Genomic DNA, 24503 nt, shown 5'->3' on the forward strand with positions numbered 1-24503 from the left:
GTCTTGTTATAAAGGGTTTCAACCAAGAATATGGCATTGGTTATGAGAAGACCTTCACCCCTGTTGCTCGGCTTACCTCTGTTTGTAATTTGCTTGTTGTTGCTACCGCTCGCCACTAGGATCTTTTTCAGATGGATATCAAAAATGTTTTCCTTAATGGTAATCTTCTTGAGGAGATCTATGTGCAACCTCCCACTGGGCTTCTTTATCCAGGTCATAAGGTTTGCAAACTACAGCGTGCCCACTATGGTATCAAGTAAGCCCCACGAGCTTGGTTTGCTAAATTTAGTTTTACCATTCATGACTTTGGTTTCACCTCCAGCTCATATGACTCCAGTTTATTTGTTCGGATTACTACTCATTCTTCTTCTTTACGTGGATGATATGATTTCACTGGTGATGATGCGGCTGGTATTCTTAACCTCAAACAATTTCTCCATCGTCAGTTTGAGATGAAGGACCTTGGTTCTCTTAATTACTTTTTAGGGCTTGAAATCTCTCATGATTGCACTGGTTACTACTTGTCATAGGCCAAATATGCATCCGATCTTTTGGTACGTGTCGATCTTACAGATTGCAAAACTACCTCTACTCTAGTTGATCCTCAGACTCATCTCACTCCTCTCGATGGGGATCTTCTCTCTGATGTTACTCTTTATCGCCAACTAGTAGATAGTCTCATCTATCTCACTGTGACTCATCCTGACATTGCATATGCTATCCATCTTGTTAGTCAGTACATGTCAGCTCCCCGTACTCCACATTATACTGCTTTACTTAGCATACTTCGCTACCTCAAAGGCATTTTGTTCTATGGACTTCACTACTCTGCTGTTCTCTTGAGCTGTGTGCCTTTTTTGATGCTAATTGGGTTAGGGATCCCATTGATCAACATTCCACCATGGGTTTTTGTTTCTTTTTAGGGGATCCTCTTATTTCTTGGCACAACAAAAAATAATCCCTCATTGCTCGCTCTAGTACAGAAGTTGAATACCAAGCTCTTCCTAATACTACTCAGGAACTTCTCTGGCTTCATTGGCTCCTCGTTGATATGGGTGTTTCTTCTTCTAGTGCTACGTCTTTCTATTGTGAGAATTAGAGTACCATTCAGATTGCTTACAATGATATTTTCCATAATTGCACCAAGTATATTAAGATTGATTGTCATTTCATTCGACAGTATATTACACGTGACACTGTTCATCTTCTCTCTATTGTTTTTGCAGAACAGCCTGCTGATATTTTCACCAAGGCTCATTTTCCTAGTCGTTTCAGTGATCTAGTTTCCAAACTCAAGTTTGTTGATGCTTACCGTCCTTGAGTTTGAGATAAGTTGTTAATGTATATATTGATACATTATATATTTGGGGTATATTATATAATTAGGGCCTTGATTTATGGCTTTGATTTAGGGTTTAGATTAGGATTGTTATTATACCTTTTATGTTTAGATTGTATCCCTCTCCTATATAAAGGAGCCCTGTACATTGTAATGATTATAAAATGCATACACAGTTTTTCTCAACCATTCAAACACCTAAGTTGGAAAAAAAAAATAATATAAAAAGAAATTGGGAGAGAGGAAAAGAATTCAGGTAAAAAAAAATTGAGAGAGAGAATTGAGAAAATAGTTTCAGTTTGCACACACACAAAAGAAAACTCTAGAACCTTTAAAAAAAATAAAAAATTAAGAGAAATAATTGATTCATCCATAATAAATAAATAGAAAAAGAAATTGAGAGAGAAGTGGGTGAAAAAAAATCTGTACTAAACCCTAAGCTGGTAAAAAAAAAAGTTGTACAATTTATCACCAGTGTTCTATATATCAAAAATAAATAAATAAAGATTTTGAAATAGGGATAATATAATTGGTTCATCACCAAAAAGAGAACTGGAGAACAAAAATTAAGTTAAAAAGAAATTGAGATCACAATTGATACAACATAATATATATAATAAAGTAATAAAATTTTAAAAAAGAAAAAAAAATTGAAGAAAATAATTTCAGTCACAAAAAAATCGAGAGAGATTTTTATTTTTTTTATTTTTTTTACAGTACTTAATCCATGTTCTACATACTAATAATATTAAAAAAATTGTATAAAGAAAACATACCTGCAAATATTTATCTTTATACTTTTACTTGAGGAATAGTCGGTTATGGAATTAGCAAAATAATTGAGGTTGAAAATAAAAACTACGGCTCTGTTTGGTTGTTAATTCAAATCAATTTTCAACACGTGAGTTCGCGCATGATGTTTTGATACGACGTTCAAAAATTGATTCCTCATGTTAATTCAAATTACATTTTGAAAACCTGTTTGGCAGCTTGTGTCTCCCTTTCAATGTTTCTGCCTTCTTCATCGTCTCCGCAACTTTCACGTGAACCTCATCTACATCAGTCCTTCAGATTCATCACGGGTGGCTTCTCTGTATCAAACATCCGTACTTCAGATTCATCATGGGTGGGTTTCAGACTCATTTTATAAATAATGAATCCACCCAACCCGCTTTGTACTGGTATCATATTTCACAAATCGACTGAGTTACGATTTGTGCGTTGCGGACGATTCTTATTACGGGCAACCAAACAACGATGACTGCGAGGTGAAATTACTCACAAATTTGTTTACATATTTTGTTATAGGGAAATTTTTTGAGAAATTCATCTTAATTTATTTTTATTTTTTTCAGGTCAAATTTATCAAATTTATTGTTGAATCCAACGAGCAAACAGTGGCACATTCAATCAGTATACACATTCCATCACCGACGATAACTATTCAACTCCCACTAATCTGGTAAATAAATCCTTTATCCTTCGTCTGTTATCTGAAAATGATTTCAGACGAGTCGATAAATGATTTCATACTTCATCCTGAACTGTTTCAACTTTTTTGTTCTTCAAGAATAGTCAGTAAATCAATCTTCATCTGTTATGTATAAATAATTCCTGAGAAGTTGAAATCAGTTCCTAAATGGTTTATGAGAATTTGTAGAGACGTATTTTCCATTTCAGATCGGTTGTTATTTTAAATTATGAACTGTTTTAACCTTTCATCGATCAGAACCTGAAGCGGCAGTGCCTGGGACACCCGGCCGGTTGTCCCCCGGGTCATCCGGCCGGTCGACCGGCAGGTCAACCACCCGGTCCTCCTACCTCTTCCGGTTTTGTCTTCAGGTTTTCCATTTCTTCGTTAATGGTTTGAACTGTTTGAACCTTTCATCGATCAGAACCTGAAGCGGCAGTGCCTGGGACACCCGGACGGTCGTCCCCCGGGTCATCCGGCCGGTTAACCACCTGGTCCTCCCACCTCTTCCGGTTTTGTCTTCCGGTTTTTCCTTTTAGTAAGGGTGTATAATTTGTGTAAACACTGGGGTATTCTTTTTAATTTTCTGTACAGAAGTTTATATTAACTTTTTTGTTTTTCCTTTTCATTAAAAAAAGAATGTTTATTATTAAATATTATTAACTTGTAACTTGTTTTATTTAATTTCAGAACATTAATTTAATTTTATAAATGAATTGAGGCAGACGAATTATTCAACAACTACGTATTTTTATTCATTTTATTCAAATGAAGGATTTCGTAGACATTTATGAAGTACTATTTATTAATTTTTGTACAAATAATTTTTTCAATGCATAATCTTTTTGCACAAATTGTTATAACATTATAACTATTGTGACGCCCCAAATTTTTTTTTTTAAATCTCAAGGGAAATTATATAAACAAAATGACTTAATAAACTAAAAAGTTGACATCTTAATAGGGTAATCCAATTCTCGTACATAACCAAACGCCCAAATAACAATAGATAAAAACTTAAAATTATCCAAATACAACATCAAATGAAATTACAAAGTCCTTAATATCTATTTTATAACATAATATAATTTACTCGGCTCTACTCGGGGTTTCAGGTCAGCCAAGGCTCTACGTTAGCGTCGACTCCATTTCAGCTTCAATTATTTTCTCGCCAAGACCTGGCATAAAACGCCAGGGCAACAAAAATATATGCCATGAGTTTTGCAACACAGTAAGAAAACATAACCAACCTACCATTCCTTTTAAGAGAAAAATTAATGAGATTATAAACATGAGATGGCAATATAATTGTAAGCATAAATTACAACCATTAAAATAATTTCAATAATTTTAATAAATTAAGTGACACTCGAAATCTCACCAAAGAGATTTAACTTACCAACCACTAAGCACGGCAACGGTTAATTTGAAACCCTCCCTTGGTCAAATATTCAAGTGTTACCAACCGTAACTACCAGGGATGCCCACGTCCGGAGTTATATACCCAAGTAGTGGCATCCGTGGCCTGCCCCAAGGAAACGGTCTGCCAGGGGTACGTAACCTCCCTGTGTGCCACCAGCACATCCACCCTTATTCCAAAACCAAATACCGAAAAGGGTTCAAATAAGTCCCGTGCCATCTTAGAGTTTCGCAACACAATTTACGTGAGAATTCTCAAAACCAGGGCTCACCCTGAACAACCGGTATTAACCGTCAACCCTTAATTCCGTACAGTTTTTAAACCAAGACTCACTCCGAACAACTGGTATTAACCGTCAATTGTTAACTTTGTATATGCCGTTAATCATTTCAGTTAATTTTGATATTACTCACAAATAATTCCAAATTTTAATCACAATTGATGTTATATCAACTCATTAAAATTCCCAACATAAAATATTGCACATGTCACACAATAATAAATAAATGTACAGCATTTAAATAAACAATTTATTTAAACCATGGTATGAAATAATAATTTAGATACAGAGAAAATAAACCAAAGTCACACACGTGCATGGATCTTTAATTTACAAGATTAGACTACCACAATATTAAATAAACCACAATACACCCGTACATGGATTACTAATTTACTATATTTGATGAATTGGACCAACACAATAACTGATTTTTATCCGAATAAATAATTGAAGTCATGATCTTAAACCTGTCTAGAAATTTTCAGGTTATACCTTAGATTATAAATAAATTATTTATACAGTTCTAAAATTCGTGAAAATGTACAGAATATTCAATAAATATGTTTGGGTCATTTTTCAGAAATAAATTCCCAAAAATAAGTTGTAAATAATTCTGTAAAATTCCCAGAAATTTTTATGACACCGATTTATCACATTTTCTTAAATTAATTCCATACTTAAATTTATAAATCAGATCCACAATCTAAAAATTTAGTATGAAATTAGACTTCTCAAATTTCATATTTTAGTTAGAAATTACCAGATTTGGCTTAATATAGAATTTTTAATAAGCTTTTAAACATATACTAAAATCTGTCTTACAGTAGCAGATTTAATTATAAATTTGTATAAATTCATACCAGGCTCAATAATTGTTAAGAAAATTCCTGGATGAACTAGACATCATTCTCAACAACTTTGTAGAAGAAATCATTTCAAAATTTTGAGCATAAAATTGTCTAAAAATTCGTACAAGTTTCTAGCAGATTGAAGAGTTATATAATCAAACCAAATAAAATCTTTAATCATCTTTTTAATGGCACAAATTACACATGCAAGTCTAAATCCAAGATTATATCATGATTTTAAGGCTACTAATAAAGAAGTGACCTTCAAATATTTAACATACCAATCACAAATTCACATACAACTATAAACAAAATTTTATCTAAAGTTTTAGTTATGTTAACATATGAACACAAATCTAAATATTTAACAATTAAAAAGAATGAGACAGTTATGAGAGTTTTCTTACTATGTTAGGTTGTTAACGATTTATCGTCCGAATTTGATTTATGATTCTGATCGTAAGATATGATTGTCCTGGCTCCATGATCGTCTTGCTAAAATTTCACATCAATCGGACGCGATCTCACCGTTGATCTGCCATTGGATTCTCTTAGAACTTTTAGTTGTTGATCATCATCTTAGACTCAGAATTTGCAAGATCTAACCCCAAAAATGGATTCTACACGTCGAAAAACCTAAGGGTGGTCATCCCCAAAGTCATAGGACCACTCGATTAACCTAAAGGTACTAGGGTGCACCGTAGCAGCATGGGCCGAGAAACATAGGATAAAATTTAAGCTCATCTTCTCCAAAGCCGTAGCATGCACGAACAGAAGAGACCCAGAAATTTGGTTTCAATGTCCCCAGTTCAAATACTTGTATCTTCTTCATCGTAACTCCATTTTATCTTATTTTTCTGTCATTGGATTCACCTCACGGCCTAGTTTTTGGTTCACTACTCACACGCCTCGTTCCGTCTCTTTTTGCATGCCGTCGGATCTCCAAAATTTGATGGAAAATAAGATTATTTTCCTGCCGTCTTGGACATTTTTTTCGAACCATCTTTCGGACTCCATAACTTTCTTAATTCTTAACGGTTTTACTTTATTCTTTCGCCAATCTCTTCAACTTACTCCGTACTTCATCTTACATGATCCATTTTTCTCAATTCTTCCCGGAATGGATGGTTTTGGCATGCCGAAAGTAAGCCGAAAACCAACTTTTTGAAATTCAAAGTAAACTTCTCTAACTTTGTTTCTTTCTCCTCCATCTTCCTTCTTTTTCTCTTTCTTCACCTACAACACTTTGTGAATGGTGGTTCTAGATGATAATGGAAATAGGTGATGGTGGCGGTGGCGGTCCGACGGTGTGCCAATGGTGGTGAAGTTCGCGGGTTGGCGATAGTGTGGGTTGAGGCCATGGCTATGGAGGTTGGGGAAGGAGGAAAAACATGGATAAAGGAGAAAGAGAGTTTTGAGAATGAGAGATGGAGGGAGAGAGAGAACCGAGAGAGAGAGAGAGATATATGAAATGGATAGACAGAGATATCAAATTAGAAGAGAAGCAAAGTGAGGAAGATGAAAAGAAATAAAATAAAAAAATGAGAAATTGAACACCTGGAGGTATGGAATGGCATGTTCACCACGTTCTCTTTTGATGTAGGAAGTGATTGCACGTGGAAGGCGGGATGTGAGAAAACATGGGGAGTAAGCCCATGGTTTCTGATTGGATTTTAGTGCAGAAAATATTAGGTTTCAGTGTAATTTGATTACAAAAAAATATAGAGAAAAATATAATAAAAATATCATACGGTTCAGAAATTAATATTGAGTAATAATATAAAGTCAAAAATATTTTATTTTATTTTGTTTTGAATAAATTTTCAGTATAAAAATATACAGACTATTAAATTCAAAATATTGTGAATAATTATTTAAGAAAATTAAAAATATACATATTATTTTTATTATATAAAAATACGGGGTTTCACAACTATGTAATTAAATGATTCTAAAAAAAAACCCCTCGTTGTTATTCATTACGTGAATAGAAAAGTTTATAACAAAATAACAAAAGTAAAACAATCACAACAAAACTCACAAAATAAATAACCAAAACAAAAAAAGGGAAAAAAATATAACCACCATATATGTGAACCATTTTACTTGATTTTTAAACAAGTTAAGCATCATTGTCAGGTGGTGCTGGAGGTAGAAGGAAATGCTGATGGTACAGCTGAGTGACTCGATGGTCAATCAGATCAATGCGGTTCCTTGTCAGTTCAGCACGTCTCTCTGAGTCTACACGAAACTCACCAAATTGATGAATTAGTGAGTTCTGAGCGGTGGCAATTTCATCGAACCGAATACCAAATTCATCGAACCGAGTACCCAATGTATTGAGTTGATTAGCCATTTGTTGTTCCTATTGTAGGCGTTGATTGTACTGTTCTTGTTCCAATGCTAAATAATCAGTCTAGTAATGGGGTTGTTCATTTGGTGGCATGGCATTGTCATTGGGTTCTTCTTGGGAAGGTATTGGTTCATTTTCAAGATTAATAGAGCCCATCAAGGTGTCAGCACCACCAGCTCGGGTCAGTGTATACTCAGAAATTGGTGAAGTGATTCTGATCCATCCTTCACCTTCAAGGTTCACATCGTGGGTTTTGAAAATTATGGTTAACAAAGCTCCAAAAGGTAGTGACCGGCCACTCAGAGTATCCAATTTTGCAAGTATCATTTCTTTTAGTAATATAAAGCATAAATCTTATTTTTGTCTAATTTCAAAACAATATAACAAGTAAACTTGAAAACATGAAACACTATTATAATGTCCTTTTTTGGGAGTGATATTTTCAACTATCCATCGATGGAGAATACGAAAGTGAGGTTTTAAATGGCTGACTTGTAAATTAGTGCCGCTAAATCGGTTGTCACAAATTGTGGTATAAATCTGAGTGACATCATCAACAATTTTTTCTAATGTGGCCTTATTTTGAAAATAACGTTGTAAATCTCCTGTTTCGACTGTAATAATTTGTGCAAAACGACGGAGAGAGAGTGTGATTCTTTTCCCCTTAACATAAGAGGTAAGACTGAACGGTTCATTTTGTTGGTCACCCGAAGTCAAGTGAACATAAAATAATCGTAGAAGACGAGGATATATCTTATTTGGTAAATTATTTAATGGTAACCATCCCATTGTATCTAATTTGCCAAGTAAGAGTGAATCATATTGAGAAGGTAGTTTTACGTTTCTCCCCGTAACAATTGATTAAGTAATGAAATGTTCATAGGCTTGTTCATGATGATATGTTTCAAAATCATTAGTTGGATAGCCATCATGTTGTTGCTGTGGTGGTGGTACAGGGTTTGAGGATTCACCAAGTTCGGGCCTGGTTCGTTTTGTTCTTAGTAAGATGACTACAAAAGTGAAAGAAAATTGTATATTAAAACATATGAGAAGTAAGAAAAATGTATGAAAAATATATTAACCATTAGTACATTTTTGTGCATATAAACTTATTTTTATGTAAAAAATAAATATAAAAAAATTTGGTGACAAAATTTAATTAGGCAGATGCCATAGAAACAGATTTTTATACAAAAAAAAAATCATAGAGAATGATATTTCTCATTTATATTGGGTTTGTTTCATACAGTTTATTATAACTTAAAAACTGATAATCAGAAAAATAAATGATAGTGTGACAAAATTAGAACAGAAATCAGAAAATATAACAGATGAAAATGGAACAAATATGAAACAAAGCTAACAGATACAGATACGGAGGTGGAATGGTGACTGGGCCGGGATGATCGGCCGAATGTCCCGTGGGATGACCGGCCGGTAGACCGGTGGGATGATCGCCCGGTTGTCCTCCTCTTTCCCTCCCTCATTCCCTCTGAAGCTAATGTTTGAAGCTAATATCTGAAGCTAATATGAAGATGAACTAGCATCAAAACTAACCTGTAAATTATGAAAATGGATAAGGAGGACCTAATGAGATGGTGGATATACTCTATTTCTCTAATTTTTGTTTTCTGATGTAACTGGAGAAGGTGTTTCTGAGATGGTGAAGTTGGTGTGGTAAATAGAATGAGATTCAGATTTAATAGAAAGGATGAGGTTCAAAAGGTTCATGTTGAATTTTTTTATTTATTTACTTTTTATTTGTTAAATATTATTTGTTTTTAATATTATTACTTTTTATATATATATCACATCCGTACACAGCTGCACCCTCTCTTTTTTCTTTACCTCAGTGTTGAACACACAGCTATGAAACAATAGGGGGTAGGTAGTAAGTGAGTGAAATTACTATCTTATCCTTTATATTTTGTTCTATGCAACCACTTTCCATTTAGGTCAAGAGGGGCATAATAGTCATTTTGTATGTCAATCCCCACAATTATATGAGCTCAACGGGCACAATAATGCATTGCATTTCTATTGCCACATCTGGACGAAATTCATAACATGTAATAAATGGAAAAAAAAAAAATTGATAATGTTTTGTAAGATTTATGTTATGATTTGTATTTTAAAATATTAAATTTAGTGTATTTATTCCTTATTTATTAATATGTATTTTCAAAAGTTGTTGACTTTAACAAAATGTTAGAAAAAAAATAAAAAACGTATTTTACAAATGAATTGATAGAAAAATTAATTAGCAGAAAATAATTAACATAGGTTTTTTTTAAAATGAAAAAATTATTTCGAAAAAACAATTATTCAAAAAAATTACAAAAAAAAAAAAATTGACAAAAAAAATCAATTTTTAATTTCAGTATTTTAAAAATAATTTTGTTATTATTGTTGATAAAAAATATGAATATCGATATATGAGTTGTGTGTTTGATAATAAATTATTGATTGAATTAAGTTTTGAAAACTATTTTTAAAACACATTACCAAACAAATTTTCACCTTTCACATGTCACATCAAACTTTCAAAACTTAATTCAAAATACATCTTCAATACATAATCCAACACTCTATTTAAAAACTATAACCAAACAAATTTTCTACACTAAAATTATAATTTTACAATTTATAAACTCAAAATAAACTCATACTCTCAAATCATATTTACAAAACACAACTAAACGCGAGCTACAATAATTTGACTAAGAAGATTAGAGTAAGGAAAATTAAAGAAAAAGACAACACTCAAACCTGTAAATGGTTTGATGGAAAGAAAAGCTTCCAAAAGTTTGTGGACCTGCAAAGTTGATTTTGAAAAATCATAACTATTGTGACAGTTAAAATGACATGATCAACGTGTAGTGTAAGGATTTTATTATTATTATTATCTAATTTACACGTGGCAGAAATTTTATTTTACTAAACTTGAACTTCACTTAATATAATAATAATATAAATGCACTTTGTATTTGATATTATTTTTACCAAATCCATCTGTACTAGAATTATTGTTATTTTCCCATGAAGTTCATTATATTTTTTAGAATTACAATTTTTAAAATATATTCCCCCTATTATCTATGGTCAAATTTATTTACAAAATTTCCCTCGTCAATTACTTGTGCCAAGTAAGACCATCAATAGAAAAATAAATATTAAGCATAATGATATTATCGTTTTATGTTATATTGTCGGTCAATAAAAAATTACAGATATTAAGTTGACATGTATTCTCTCTTATTACTAATCTTTAAATTCTTAATATGGCAATACAAATTTCCTCATTGGTATTGTGGTGGATTAATAAATACATAATTAATAAGAGTAGGCCAGTAGAATTGGACTAAGAGCCTAGTAGAAAAAGTAAGTTCAGATGGCCCGATCATATAAGATTTGTGATCGGAAAAGATGTACCAACAAGCTTTGTAAAGATGAAAAAAACAACGATATTGATAAGAATATACTAAGGGATCAAGCGAATTAAATGTGATCTCATCATTTAGAACACGTATTGCCCATAAATATTGATTGACATCTTTATGGCGGTTGACGCCGTGTAGAGGACTACAATTGTAAAAAATATGATTGGGGCATTTTAATTGTAAAATATTTGTTTAGGATTATGTACAACTACCGAACTTGACCCCTTTTAGGTGTTGTTTGGTAAAATTTATAACATATTATTTATTATTTTCAAAAAATATTAAATATGTTCATATATTTATAGTAAAAATCAAAATACATAACATGTTTGATATGCATATTTTAAGAATATGTTTTGAAGATAAATAAATGGATAGTTAAAGGTAGTTGGAGACAGTCTGAGATTGTAGTCAAATGTAGTGGCTGAAGATGGAGGTGGATGTAGTGGTCGAAGGGAATGGAAAAATGAGAAATGTATGAATTTTGTAGGTAAATTATACTAAACCCTTTTGAGATGTGGAGAAAATAAATTGAGCTTACAAGTCTAACATAATTAAATTATGACTCCTTAAATTTTTAATTCACATAAAACATAGTCTCATTTTTTATAAATAATTATTAGCCTAAAAATTTAATATTATCATAACTTTTACACTAATATATATATATATATATATATCTCACTTTTATACCTATATCCTTAAATTATCTGATTAGGTCCTATTGTTTTAACTTTTCTAAAAAGAAGTTAGTATAATTATATCAAATTTATAGGATTTATTATATTTTTTCCTAAATATATGAGGTGGTCAATGTAATTTTTCTTATAATAAAGTAAAATCATTTTTTTACTGTTACAAATTTAATAAATTTTATAAATTATTTACAAGTTTTTACAAATGAAAATATATAAAAACAAGTTTTATTTTATTTTAATTTAAAATTTACATAAACATACATAAAAAACAGTAAAAATAAATATTATCTCAACCACTCTTTCATATTTGTTTTTCTTTTCACTAGTCATTTAGATTTGAGTAGATTACACTCACCTTCTTAGAGTATCTCTAATGGTTATTACTATAATACCATTGTTATTACTATAATTTGGTAATGAATAGTACTATTTTGCCAAATATCGTAATAATGCTCCAATGGTTACTTGCTATTTTGGCAATTCTCAACTAATTTTTCCTCCAAATTTGTAGGTGTTGTTTGGATATAGATTTTTTTGTGATTTTATTTTTGTTTATTTTTTGTCTTTTATGACATTTTTTTAACTATTTGTAAAAAAAATTATATATTTATATTATTCACGACAAGACAAATATAAAAAATGAAAAAAATTTGAAAAATTATAAATAAATAAAAATAAATAAAATTCAATTTGAAAAATTACTTGGTTTTCTACTGTTTCAATTCTGTTTTTTCAACTGAATTTGGAGCCACAAATATGTTCATATTTGCTGATGTGACATGTTTGGCAATTGCTATTTTATTTGTCAAATTTGAGAACATATATGGCATATGTCATATTTGGCAAGTAAAATAACAAGCCACTGGAGACCCACTTTTTATCACTATTGCTATATTATAGCTTTGACAAGTATTTTGAGAGCTCCATTGGAGATGGTCTTATACTTGAAAAAATATAATTAGCTTCAATCTTGTGACATAAATGCATTGACATTATTTAAGATTTTAATTTACATAATAATTAGATAAATTTTTTATCAATATTTAGATCATTTTTCATCAATAATGTATTAATCACATGAATAAAAAACAATATTATTAACTCTTATTTGTTAAAATACATATTGGTCTTTATTTATTTTAATATTTACCTATCTACCGTTACATTAGTTTCAATTGATTTAGAACAAGTTTGGCAAGTTGTCAAAACGTCAAAAAATTAAAAAATTATTACTATTCACTAAAAATCAAAAATTACAACTACACAACTCTCAATCATAATTTTCTCCTACACACTAATTTATACAATTTTTTAATGCACATTTTTTCATAAAAAGTCAAAAAATTAACCCAAACATCTATATTTTTTTCCTCAATTTTTTAGTCCAAAAAAATAAAAGTACACTTATTTAAGACACCCCAAACAACCCCTTAATCTTACTAAAAATAAGATCAATATAATTATATAAAAAATATAAGACTAGCTGTATTAGTTTAAAATCTCAAAAGAAATGAGTTTATGTACTTTTTAAATTATTATTATTATTTTTTAAAATTTTAAAAGATTTCAAATTTCAAATTACTTCAAATGACTAGAATTTGACCCCCCAAGAAAAGACTTCTTCATATTTTAAAATTTTTATTACTATAAAAAAGAGATAATAAGCCAACAGTTAAAAACAAACAGTGATTTGTAGAAGTTACGACTAAGGGAGAGATCTATATAATTATACAAAAAATATGAGATAAATTATCTTTTTTCAAATCTCAATATTTTAACATATTATCTTATTTGAGTCATATCATTTATTTACCATTTCAACTTGCATTTTACATTCTTTCATAAAAAATTTAAAAATATATTAATTTAACATTTTTCAAACAACCTGTAAATTTGTATTGTTATTATTTTTAATTTTAAAAATTTTCAAATTTTAAATTGCTTCAATGACTTGAGTTTGACAAAAAAAGACTCCTACATATTTTAAATTTTTTATTCTAAAAAAAGAGATAGTAAGCCAACAGCTAAAAACTCCTTAGCTCAACAGTGATTTGCAGAAGTTACTGCTCCTCTCTACTCCTCCACCACACTCTTTCATTTCAAACCCTAAATCATATTCTCACAATTTTCACACACTCTCTCTCCTCCAATTTCTCTCTCTACAACCCACAACAGCCATGGCTCTTCTCTCACCAAATTCATCGATCCAGAGCTGCCATGGAGACTAGCAAAAGCAACCCACATTCCCAATGGGAAAGGTCGAAGACCAGTCTGTCTCTTCCACTGTTGATTCCCAAACCACAGACCAAAATGCCGATAATCGGTGTAGGGTTCCTGGGTTCGTTCGGTTTAGATGTATCTTGGCTCTGGTACTTGGCGTGGCTGTGTTGCTCTCTGCCCTTTTTTGGCTACCCCCTTTTTTTCAGTACGGAGATCACAGGGATCTAGATCTGGATTCTCAGGTTGGAGGTGGGTTTTGATTTTTTTTGGTATCAACATTGTCTAATTGCACAGATCTGCCATAGATGGTATCTGGGTTTTGAATATTTTTGCTGGTTTTGGGTGGTTCTGTTGTTGAATTTGTATGTGAACGAGGCAATATCGTTTAAATGGGGTATTTTTATTGGGGAAAATGAGTTTGAAGGCAGTGTTTTTTCTTTTGAATTAGCGAATTATGTGAATTTGGTAGATTATCAAGCATTTAGCTCAAAAAATTAGAAATGAAATGGGTTACTCTCCTAATTTCGGTTGTCTTGAGCATGGAATTTGATGTCTTGATCATCATCATCCACTAAAATGATCATGCAATTTGCAAATTGCGTGCTGGAGAATCAAGAAAATTTCAAAATTTGTTCCTTCTCTGATATTGTAATCTTTATCTAAGAGTTTTAATTTTTTTTCCCCCTCCTGATACAGGCTGATTTTTATTATTTATTTTTTTTAAAATTTTGATCCTCTGATTTAGGAAGGAAGCCTTCTTTCAATTCATTTTTATTCCTTTTTATTTCCCTTTTGAATTGTCAATTTATTTGATTGTCTTGTTAGTAGTAAGTTGTGTATAGTTTATTGAGAACCATTTATTAATATATTTGAGTACTCCTTTAAGTTGATGGTTCAAAGTAGAAATCAAAGCTGCTGAGTGTGCTATATTGATTGAATTTCCTTATATATCACTGCAGTTAGAATTTGGAAAATAATGAAGATAGCAGGAGGTGCACCAAATTTGTGTTATGTCTCGATAGACTCTTTTCTAGTTCAAAGAGTCGTTGTACTTGTTGCTACCTTTCTTTGCAATAGCATATTCATAGGTTTCTTTTTCTAGCATTTGATAATTTTTGTCAACTTACTCAATGTTTTGCATATTTTTTAGCTTGATGATTTACGTCTTCACTGAAAGGTTCAATAGCATAATATTTCAAAGCAGTAAGTAAATTGTTGCTTAGAACGTGGATTGTTCCTATACGTGGAAAGGGAACAGAGATGTAGTAAACCCCATGCTCTAAAATATGGTGCAATAGGGGTAGACTTTAAGTTTGCACTATTAGTATCTAAAGTACTTATAGAGTTCTTTTAACAATTAAACATCTAACAAAATAGTCTATTTTTTCATATTAATCATGTAAAAACATATTTCTAGGAGCATTATGGTATTTTTTTTCCCTTACATTTTGTCACGCCAAAGCTTCATTCTCTCTAGATTTTGGTTCATTATATTAGATTTTATAATTTTTTTAAATCCTAAGGAAGCCTTTAATCCTTTGAGAAAATAATTACAAAAAATTTCCGGAATCACTTTGGTTCGCTAAATTCACCATTTTGCAATGAAAGTGTACCACGTTTTGGAACATGCATTCCAAAACGTAAATTGCTTGTGTATTAGTGTTTTCAAGTGACACTGGTATGTATTATGAGAAAGGTTAAGTCTGTATTCTATCTACCCTTCCCAGCATCCTCCTTTAGCCCAAAATATATTGTATGATATTTGGGCGCATTGCATAGCTAAAACTGAGACATGCATTACTTTTATCATTATCCTTGTAGCTTGTGAAGTAATTCCATTTGGTAGGTTGACAATAAACTTGGCATATTAAGTAACTGATGCTTCCATTAGTAGGTTCTCCAAAATTGCAAATTATCCTTTTTTAAATTTGTTTGGGGGGCATAAGATAGCTTTCTCAGGAGCTCAAAAAAGTATTGTATAATATTTGTGTGCATTGCATAACTAGAAGTGAGACAAATCCGACTCTTATTCTTATGGCATTTTGATATCTCGTCTTGAGAAGTGAGTTTAGTATCCCTATAATTACTGTGGGTGATTGTTTCTTCGAGATGGGATACTTTAAGTAAGAATACCAGATAGACGAGAAGAGGATGATATTTGTAATCTTTATAAGTGGTTTCGTGGAAATATGATACTTCAATGCATGCGACAATTAATTTATAGGCTGCTGCTATTAAACTACTGATGCTGCTAACATAATTTTTGCCTTGTGCTTCAACATCTAGTTGCTTGATTCTTTGATTAACAAGTTTGATTCTCCAGGTCGTGATATGGTGGCAAGTTTCAAGCTTAATAGGCCAGTTTCATTGCTAAAAGACAATATCTTGCTTCTTGCGGGTGACATTCTTGATGAAATAGTAGCTCCCACCATTAAAGTATGTGCCATCTCATTTTCTTCGTAATTTTTTGTTTCTTTGTTGTGTTTTCCCCTCGATTCAATTCTTTTTTGCTCCCTATTTATGTAATGTTTCTTCACAACAGGTGGAGATTACAGATCTGAAACCTTTGGATGGATCGAACAAAACAAAGGTTGTCTTTGCTGTTGTCCCTGCTGAGAAAAATTCAAGAGTCTCTTCAACTGTTCAAAGTTTGGTCAGGGCCACTTTTGAATCTCTGGTTACAAATCAATATCCTCTCCGCTTGACCACACCATTATTTGGGGACCCGTGGCCGTCCTCTTTTGAGGTGTTGAAGTTCCCAGGAGGCATTACTATCGTTCCTCAACAGAGTGCATTTCTTCTGCAAAATGTGCAGATCGTTTTCAATTTCACTCTGAACTTCTCTATAAGTGTAATACAAGATTATTTCGATGAACTGACAAGCCAGCTCAAGTCGGGGTTACATCTTGCTCCATATGAGGTATGGCAGCGATATCTTTATTATCGTTGTTGTTTTTGTTGCTGTTGTTTTAATAACCATTGTCATCTGGGTCAAATGTTTACATTTTCATACAATTCTTCCCCTCAGGCACACGCACACCTGTGATCTGAATGGTTGTGCTGTTTTGTTTGCTGGTTTATATGAAGATCTTTGATAATTATCATGAGTGTGTTTATGTGTGAATGTGTTCAGAAGCATCTTTTTCATTTTTTAGGGTGTGTGTGTAGGTTTGAACCTTCTGTGAAGGAATGTCTTTCTTATTTGTTAGGGTAAATTAGTCCCTCTAGTTTGAGCGAAGTTTGTCTTTGGTTTTCAATTTGAACCTACACTTTTAGTTTTGTTGCAATTTGTTCCCTTTGTCACTTATCATTAGAATTTTGACCACGTGCAAAACTAGAGGGACCAAAATAGATTTCAAAAGAAACTGTAGGGTCCACTGATTTTGCACATGGTATTTTTCCGTTCAAAATGCCAATGGTGCATGACGGAGGGACAACATCGGAACAAAACTGTGTGGGGTTCAAATTGTTCAAATTGAAACTATGGCGACTATAGTGGCTTTGCTTTTACTACAAGGTTAATGGTGTAATTTACCCAATAAGTGGCTCTGCATTCCGTAATCAATTCTACTTGCTGCTACAAACCTTAAAATGTTGATTATTATATTGTTTTTATTTATTTATATTTATTTTTTGTGGAATGCAGAACTTGTATATTAGCTTGATAAATTCAAAAGGTTCAACAGTGGATCCGCCTACTACAGTTCGGACATTAGTTCTACTGGTAGTTGGGAATCCCTCACTGGCAAGGTTAAGGCAGTTGGCTCGTACCATTGCAGATTCTCATGCAAAAAACCTTGGTCTGAATAACACTGTATTTGGTAGGGTGAAGCAAGTTCATCTTTCATCTGTACTGCCACATCCCCTTGGTGATTCTAGTCCTACTCCTGCTCCTTCGCCTCACCCCCACCACCACCATCATCACCACCATCATCACCATCATCACCACGATGCTCCTCTCGGTCCCACTGTTGCACCTGCACCCGCAACTAAAATACATGCGCCTGCTACTGAGAAACATTCGCCTGCTCGTGCTCCATCTGCCTCTGCACCTGCACCTGCAGTTTTGTCTGAGAGGAGTCCTAAGGCAAAGCCTCCGGGTTGCCAGTTTGGGCATGGAAGGAGGTTTCCTAGGAAGGTGAAGAAGCAGCATCATGTGGTTTCTCCTGTTGAACCACCAATTCTTCCGACATATATCTCACCCTCACCGAGGCAGCAAGTAAACCCACCAGCACCTAGTTCTTATCATATTCCTGCATTAAGTCCAATGCCAAAAGCAGTATTTGCTGATGTTCAGCCTCCAACAAAGAGTGAATTTGATGCTGAACCTCCTGATAGAACTCCAGTTTCACCCTTGCCATCTTCATGTGAGTGTATATCTAATCATCATGCTTTTGTTGATTAAATGAAAGCTGATATAGATATGAAGTTCTTTTTTTACAGGTAAATTTTTGAAAACTAATGGAAAATGGCCATGTGATAGTACTAATTACAATTCTTACCCTGCACTTATACCAAAATCCTACTTTAGTCCCTCCACATTAGTCCTTAGCATCCCCGTACTTTTACTAAAATCCTATCTTAGTCCCTAAGTCAGTTTTCAAATCAGTGTTGGGCTCAATTGCAACTTGAATTGAAGCCTAGGGGTTGATGGGGACAATTAAAAGGTTAGGGACAAATTGGGATTGGGTGTAAAGTACCGGGGTGCAAAGTGAAATTTGCCCCCCCTTTTTTAATGTTCTATAATCATTTGATCATATATAGATCTGTGATTTAGCACAATCTTCTATGCATATCTAATTATTTTCTTTATATATATAATGAGAATTCTTTCATAGGCATGTCATTATTTGGTGATTAGATCTGTAAACAATAGTTATAATTTTTGTCTGATGCATCAATGTACTTGTTTTTGCAGCATCTGCAGGTCTTCTTCCCGCTGCTTTATGGGCAATTCTGCAATTTCTAGTTCTCATGTTACATCTATAACGCAGATAAAGAGAAGCATTCTGTTTTTTCTGTTAAAGTTGCTTCTCTGGTACTACAAAGGGCTTGTTTGTATCATTCCATTCAAATGAACAGAGAAACTGGAGGAGCTTTGTGAGTGGGAGCTACGCAAAAGCGGCGTGCCTCACAACTAAGTAGATATCTGTTGTTTTTGTGCTTGTAAATTTTTTATTTAAAGAACACAAAAAAAAAAAAGAAAAAAAAAAAGAAGAAAAATCAGTTGGCAGCATTTTCAGGTCAAAGTCACATAGGTGACGGGCCCTTGGTAACATGCATGGCCATTGTTTTATGTATGAATTCACTTCTGCAGAAATGTAAGGAGGGAAAACCAACAAGTGTATAACATTGCCATTTTGTTTCTCATCATTTTCAAGTCAAATCAGATATGACTTCATAACCTCAAAGTTAACTTTTTTTGCTCTGTATTGTCCTTTTGTACTGCCATGCTTGTTCACCCTTATTGTTTGTTATAGCACCATTGAAAGTAGAAGCATGTCAAAACTCAACCTCTCCCCACAAGCTTGTATTTGAGCACAGTACATTCCCAATGGCAGCTTGCAGAGCCGTGAAAACAGAAACTAGGGTTTGATCTTGGGTAATGTGGACTAAATTGGAAAAGTTGGTGGGTCAAGTATATCTGTATTTATATATGTGCATGTGTAATATACGTATGTGTATGTTGTGGCGGTTGGGGGATTGTTGATTGAGTTTCCTTGCTGTGTGGGATATGTTGGGTAAGATGAGCAATCATTTGGTAGGGTGGCCAATCTTGATTATGACCATTATGAGGGGCAAAATAGTTGGTTTCAACTCCCCCAGTTCAATGGTCTTTGGTGGGTGGTGGTTTTGGAGCAACTTTCTTTTGGTGCGGTGGGGAATTTGAATCGGTCAAAGGAAGGTCAATTGATCAAGTTTGTCAAATTTAGGCTAACCAACTTCCCATGTTAAAAATAGGTATTTGCTATAGAAGGAGATGGTTTATTTGGTTAGCTCGAGGCTGTTTTTAAGGATCATTAGACCTGTTTTCTAAGCTCCAGTGTGGTAAATAAGAGGAGAGCTCTCCACTTCTGAGAATCGATGTTTAAGTAGACATCGTCCCTATTTAGTGCATCTCATAAGAGTTGCTTATAGTTTTTTTTTGTATTTTTAATAATTATTTTAAAAGCCTATGTTATTGTTGATGCCTACAATTTATAAAGTAAAAATAACTTAAATAAGTTGAAAAAAAAAAAGACCGATTATTGGGAAGTTGAAGGAGTATGTTTTTAGATTGTGTTTTTCTGATTATTAATTGCAGCTTCTTGGAAGTTGTACCAAATGGGCCCAATATTTCTCTCATTGTTATGTATTCAAATTTGAAAAACAATAATGCTAGGTAGCTCAAAATTTTGTGACTCAAATGACTCAAATCACTCAAAACGACGTCGTTTTGACAGATTTTGAGTGTAAAACAACATCGTTTTGATAGATTTGAGCCGTTTGAGCCACAAAATTTTGAGCTACCAAACATTTTCCTTTGAAAAAATTTCTTTTATGCAACAATGAAATAAATGAGTATCTCTTCTCATTCATGTAAGGATTATTTTTTTTTTTTTTAATTTTTTTTTTTTTTTTTTTTTTGTACATCAAAAAATAGTTATATGTATATAACCTAAGGGAATAGTCAGACTTATGACCTCCCACTTATAACGCAAATATTCTATTGCTGAATTGCAGGCACATTCCTAAAATTGAAGTTGGAAGTTAGATATTATTATGGGGGGGGGGGGGGGGGGGGGGGGGGGGGGAATTAGGGGAAGGAAATGATGTGAAGTGGCAATATGCAAGTTAGGTGAATAAAAAAGAGTTACCAGAAACTAGGAAGATAATGTTGGTTTGGTTTGGTTTGGTTTGGTTTGGTTTGACCTTTATTTGGTGCAAGTTGGTATGTTGATGAATTAGAATAATAATTCAGGAATTGATTGTAAAATTTGGAGATAACTTAAAAGAAGCCTATATTATATATATTGTACTGAGTTGTGTGTTTTGGTTGTTCTTACATTTGCACTTTCTATCAAGTATGGGATATTCTACCAATTATGCTGAAAGGGTCTTGGGGAGGTTGATCCATCACAATTTCATGCCACAAATGTTTTCATAAAACAATAGATTGGATAAATTATACTGACATTTTGTAGGTTTGGAAAACACACAATAAATTTCATAATTTGGACATAATTATACCGATTCTTTTTTAGTAAAGCTAAAAAAATCGAAATTAATACAGATATTGTGAAAATATAAACAGAGTTTTTTTCATCCATAAAATTAATGATTTATTGATAAAAATAAATTATAAATTAAAACTTTAATAGAGTCTAATGTAATTATATTAAATGTGTAGAGTTTTATTATATTTTGTCTATTCAAGTAAATTCTACAAAAGCTTTTAATTGAGATTTATTTGAAGCTTAATTTCAAATCAATCTTTTCAAGCATGAGAGCTTATACCTTTAAAATTTTCTTTTTTCTTATTGCACCTTCAACTATTGAATTATGTGTCTCAAAATTTGTGTCTTGTCAATTGTTGAGAGTTGAAACAAGAGAAATTTTAAGACAGGATCCTTGTCCTTTCATACTTAAAATTAAAGGAAGAAGAGAAAAAAGCAAACAAACAAAGATATAATTTTCAAACAAATTTGGCTTGATTTAAGATCGCTCTTAACTTTTATATCATATCTTTGAAAATGTCAATAATTTCCTCTAAATCGTAACTAATTTTTTTGACAAATTTATTTTTTTTTGTTCTTTTCATTTTGTTGTATAGCCCTTTAAAATCTTATTTTTGTATATTATTGTTTTAATATAAATGTTTCCCATATTCTAAAAAAAAAAAAAAAGAAAAAAGAAAAAAATTACTTGTGATCATTAAGATGCCGTTTGGTAACACTTGTCGTTTGGTAATACTTACATTTTCAGCTTTCTGTTTATATTTACAAAAATTTAAAAAACTCAAATAAAAATTTGTTTAGTAAACTTTTGATTTATAAATTAGTGGTCACAGTTTATAAATTTGGCCAAAAAATGTAAACTTAAAAAATGTGTTTCCGTTTTTAGTTTTGAGTTTTTTTTGTTTTTACCACCCAACGCTAGCCACCACCCGCCACCATTTTCCACCACCATCTTCCGCTACCACACATCCCCCACCACCACTTGCCACCACCACTCACCACCCACCTACCACCACCACCAGCCACCACCACTACCACCCACCATCCACTTGCCATCCACCCGCCACTCACCACCCACCTGCCACCACCATCCGTCGCTCGCCACCACCACTCACCATCCACCTGCCACCACCATCCACCACTCGCCACCACCACCCACCCACCTGTCACCCACCCGCCACCACCACCACCCACCCACCCACCACCACCACCCACCTGCCACCCCCACCCACCACTCGTCACCCACCACCACCCACCATCAACCGCCATTCGCCACCCATCTGCCACCACCACCACCACCCACTTGCTACCACCCATCACCCGCCACCGTCACCCATCCACACACCATCACCACCTGCCACTCACCCGCCACCACCCACCACCACCCACCTGCCGCCACCGCCACCCATCCATCCGCTACCAACCCGCCACCACCACCCATCCGCCACCACCCACCTGCCACCACCACCCACCCGCCACCCACCCTCGCCACCACCATCTACTCGCTACCACCCGCCATTGTCACCCACCCACCCACCACCACCACCCACCCGTCACTACTTTCCACCACCGTCTTCCGCCGCCACTTGCCATTTCTCACTCTTTTTTATATTTTTAAATTTTTTTAAACATTTTGTCAATTACTAAATGTGTTTGTAGTTTATGTTTTTCTAAAAATAAACAAAAAATAAATAAAAACTAGTTTATAAAATTTTTGTAAATATAAACTGAAAACGTAAACGTTACCAAACAGATTACGTTTTCAGTTTTCTGTTTATATTTACAAAAATTTAAAAAACTCAAATAAAAACTTGTTTGGCAAATTTTTGATTTATAAATTAGTGGTCTCGATTTATAAATTTGGCCAAAAAATGTAAACTCAAAAAATGTGTTTCCGTTTTGAGTTTTGAGTTTTGAGTTTTTTTTTTTACCACCCAACACTAGCGACCACCCGCCACCATTTTCCGCCACCGTCTTCCGTCACCACCACCACCCACCACCCATCCCCTACCACCACCACCCACCATCCGCCACCACCAGCCACCCACCACCACCAACCACCTGCCACCCACCACCACCAACCACCTGCCACCCACCCGCCACCACCACCCACCACCCACCACCAGCCACTTGCTACCGCCACCCACTTGCTACCACCACCCACCACCTACTCGCTACCACCCACCACCACCACCACCACCCACTCGCTACCACTAGCCACCACCCGCCATCGTCACCCACCCACCCACCATCACCACCCGCCGCCACTACCACCACCACCCACTTGCTACCATCCACCAGCCGCCACCATCACCCACCGTCACCCACCCACTCACCACCACCACCACCACCTGCCACCTACTCGCCATCACCACCCACCACCACTCGCCATTCGCTACCCACCTGCCACCATCACCCACCACCTGCCGCCACCACCACCCACTTGCCATCATCACCCACCACCCGCCGCCGCCGCCGCCGCCGCCGCCGCCGCCGCCGCCGCCGCCGCCGCCGCCGCCGCCGCCGCCGCCGCCGCCGCCGCCGCCGCCGCCGCCGCCGCCGCCACCACCACCATCACCACCCACTCGCTAACACCTACCACCCGCCACTGTCACCCACCCACCCACCCACTACCCACCGTCACCACTTTCCACCACCGTCTTTCGCCGCCACTTGTCACAACTTGTCATTTCTCACTCTTTTTTATATTTTTAATTTTTTTTAAACATTTTGTCAATTACCAAACGCGTTTGTAGTTTATATATTTTTAAAAATAAACATAAAATAAACAAAAACCAATTTATAAGATTTTATAAATATAAACTAAAAACGTAAACATTATCAAATAGACCCAATTAATTGCTACAAAGATATTCTCACCTCCTAAAATTGTTTTCACGTATTCACCTTTCTTTGGCTAACAAACAAAAAGATTATAAAAAAAAGTAGATTTTTTTGGGGTTTTATTTTTATTTTTATTTCTTTCTTTTTCTTTTACTTTTCTATTCCCAATTTCAAGATTGGAATGGCAAAAAGAACAAAATGAAACCAGAATAAACATGCTCCACAAAAAACGGACAGAAACTATAATCAAACTGGAAAATCAGAAAAGAAGGGTTGTGAAACTAAAAGTAACTGAGTCAACTGAATAAAAATTTAAAAGAAAAAAGAAAAAAGAAAAAAGAAAAATGAGAACCCACTTACAGAAAGACAA

At 34.0% G+C, this 24503-nt stretch overlaps 1 protein-coding gene and 1 long non-coding RNA gene across 3 annotated transcripts; one reads left to right on the forward strand and one right to left on the reverse strand.

The window, feature by feature from the left end:
• Nucleotides 1-3750: 3750 nt before the first annotated feature.
• On the reverse strand, nucleotides 3751-6137 carry LOC145801584 (uncharacterized). Its single transcript, XR_014343199.1, has 2 exons — nucleotides 5769-6137; nucleotides 3751-3988 (listed from the first exon to the last, which is right to left on the reverse strand). It is a non-coding gene; the product is annotated as an uncharacterized LOC145801584 (long non-coding RNA).
• A 7723-nt stretch (nucleotides 6138-13860) lies between these two features.
• On the forward strand, nucleotides 13861-19483 carry LOC114276548 (uncharacterized). Of its 2 annotated transcripts, none has more exons than XM_028218328.2 (5): nucleotides 13861-14321; nucleotides 16396-16508; nucleotides 16615-16992; nucleotides 17719-18515; nucleotides 18991-19483. In XM_028218328.2, the coding sequence occupies exons 1-4, from the start codon at nucleotides 14102-14104 to the stop codon at nucleotides 18475-18477; spliced, it is 1470 nt and encodes a 489-aa protein (XP_028074129.2). In that variant the 5' UTR covers nucleotides 13861-14101; the 3' UTR covers nucleotides 18478-18515; nucleotides 18991-19483. The 2 variants fall into 2 exon arrangements, with proteins under 2 accessions (XP_028074129.2, XP_028074128.2); XM_028218327.2 differs by having other exon boundaries at nucleotides 17719-18439.
• The last annotated feature ends 5020 nt before the right edge of the window (nucleotides 19484-24503 follow it).

Source organism: Camellia sinensis, chromosome 10 (assembly GCF_055761805.1).
Source record: "Camellia sinensis isolate YWXY chromosome 10, ASM5576180v1, whole genome shotgun sequence".
Lineage (NCBI taxonomy): Eukaryota > Viridiplantae > Streptophyta > Magnoliopsida > Ericales > Theaceae > Camellia > Camellia sinensis.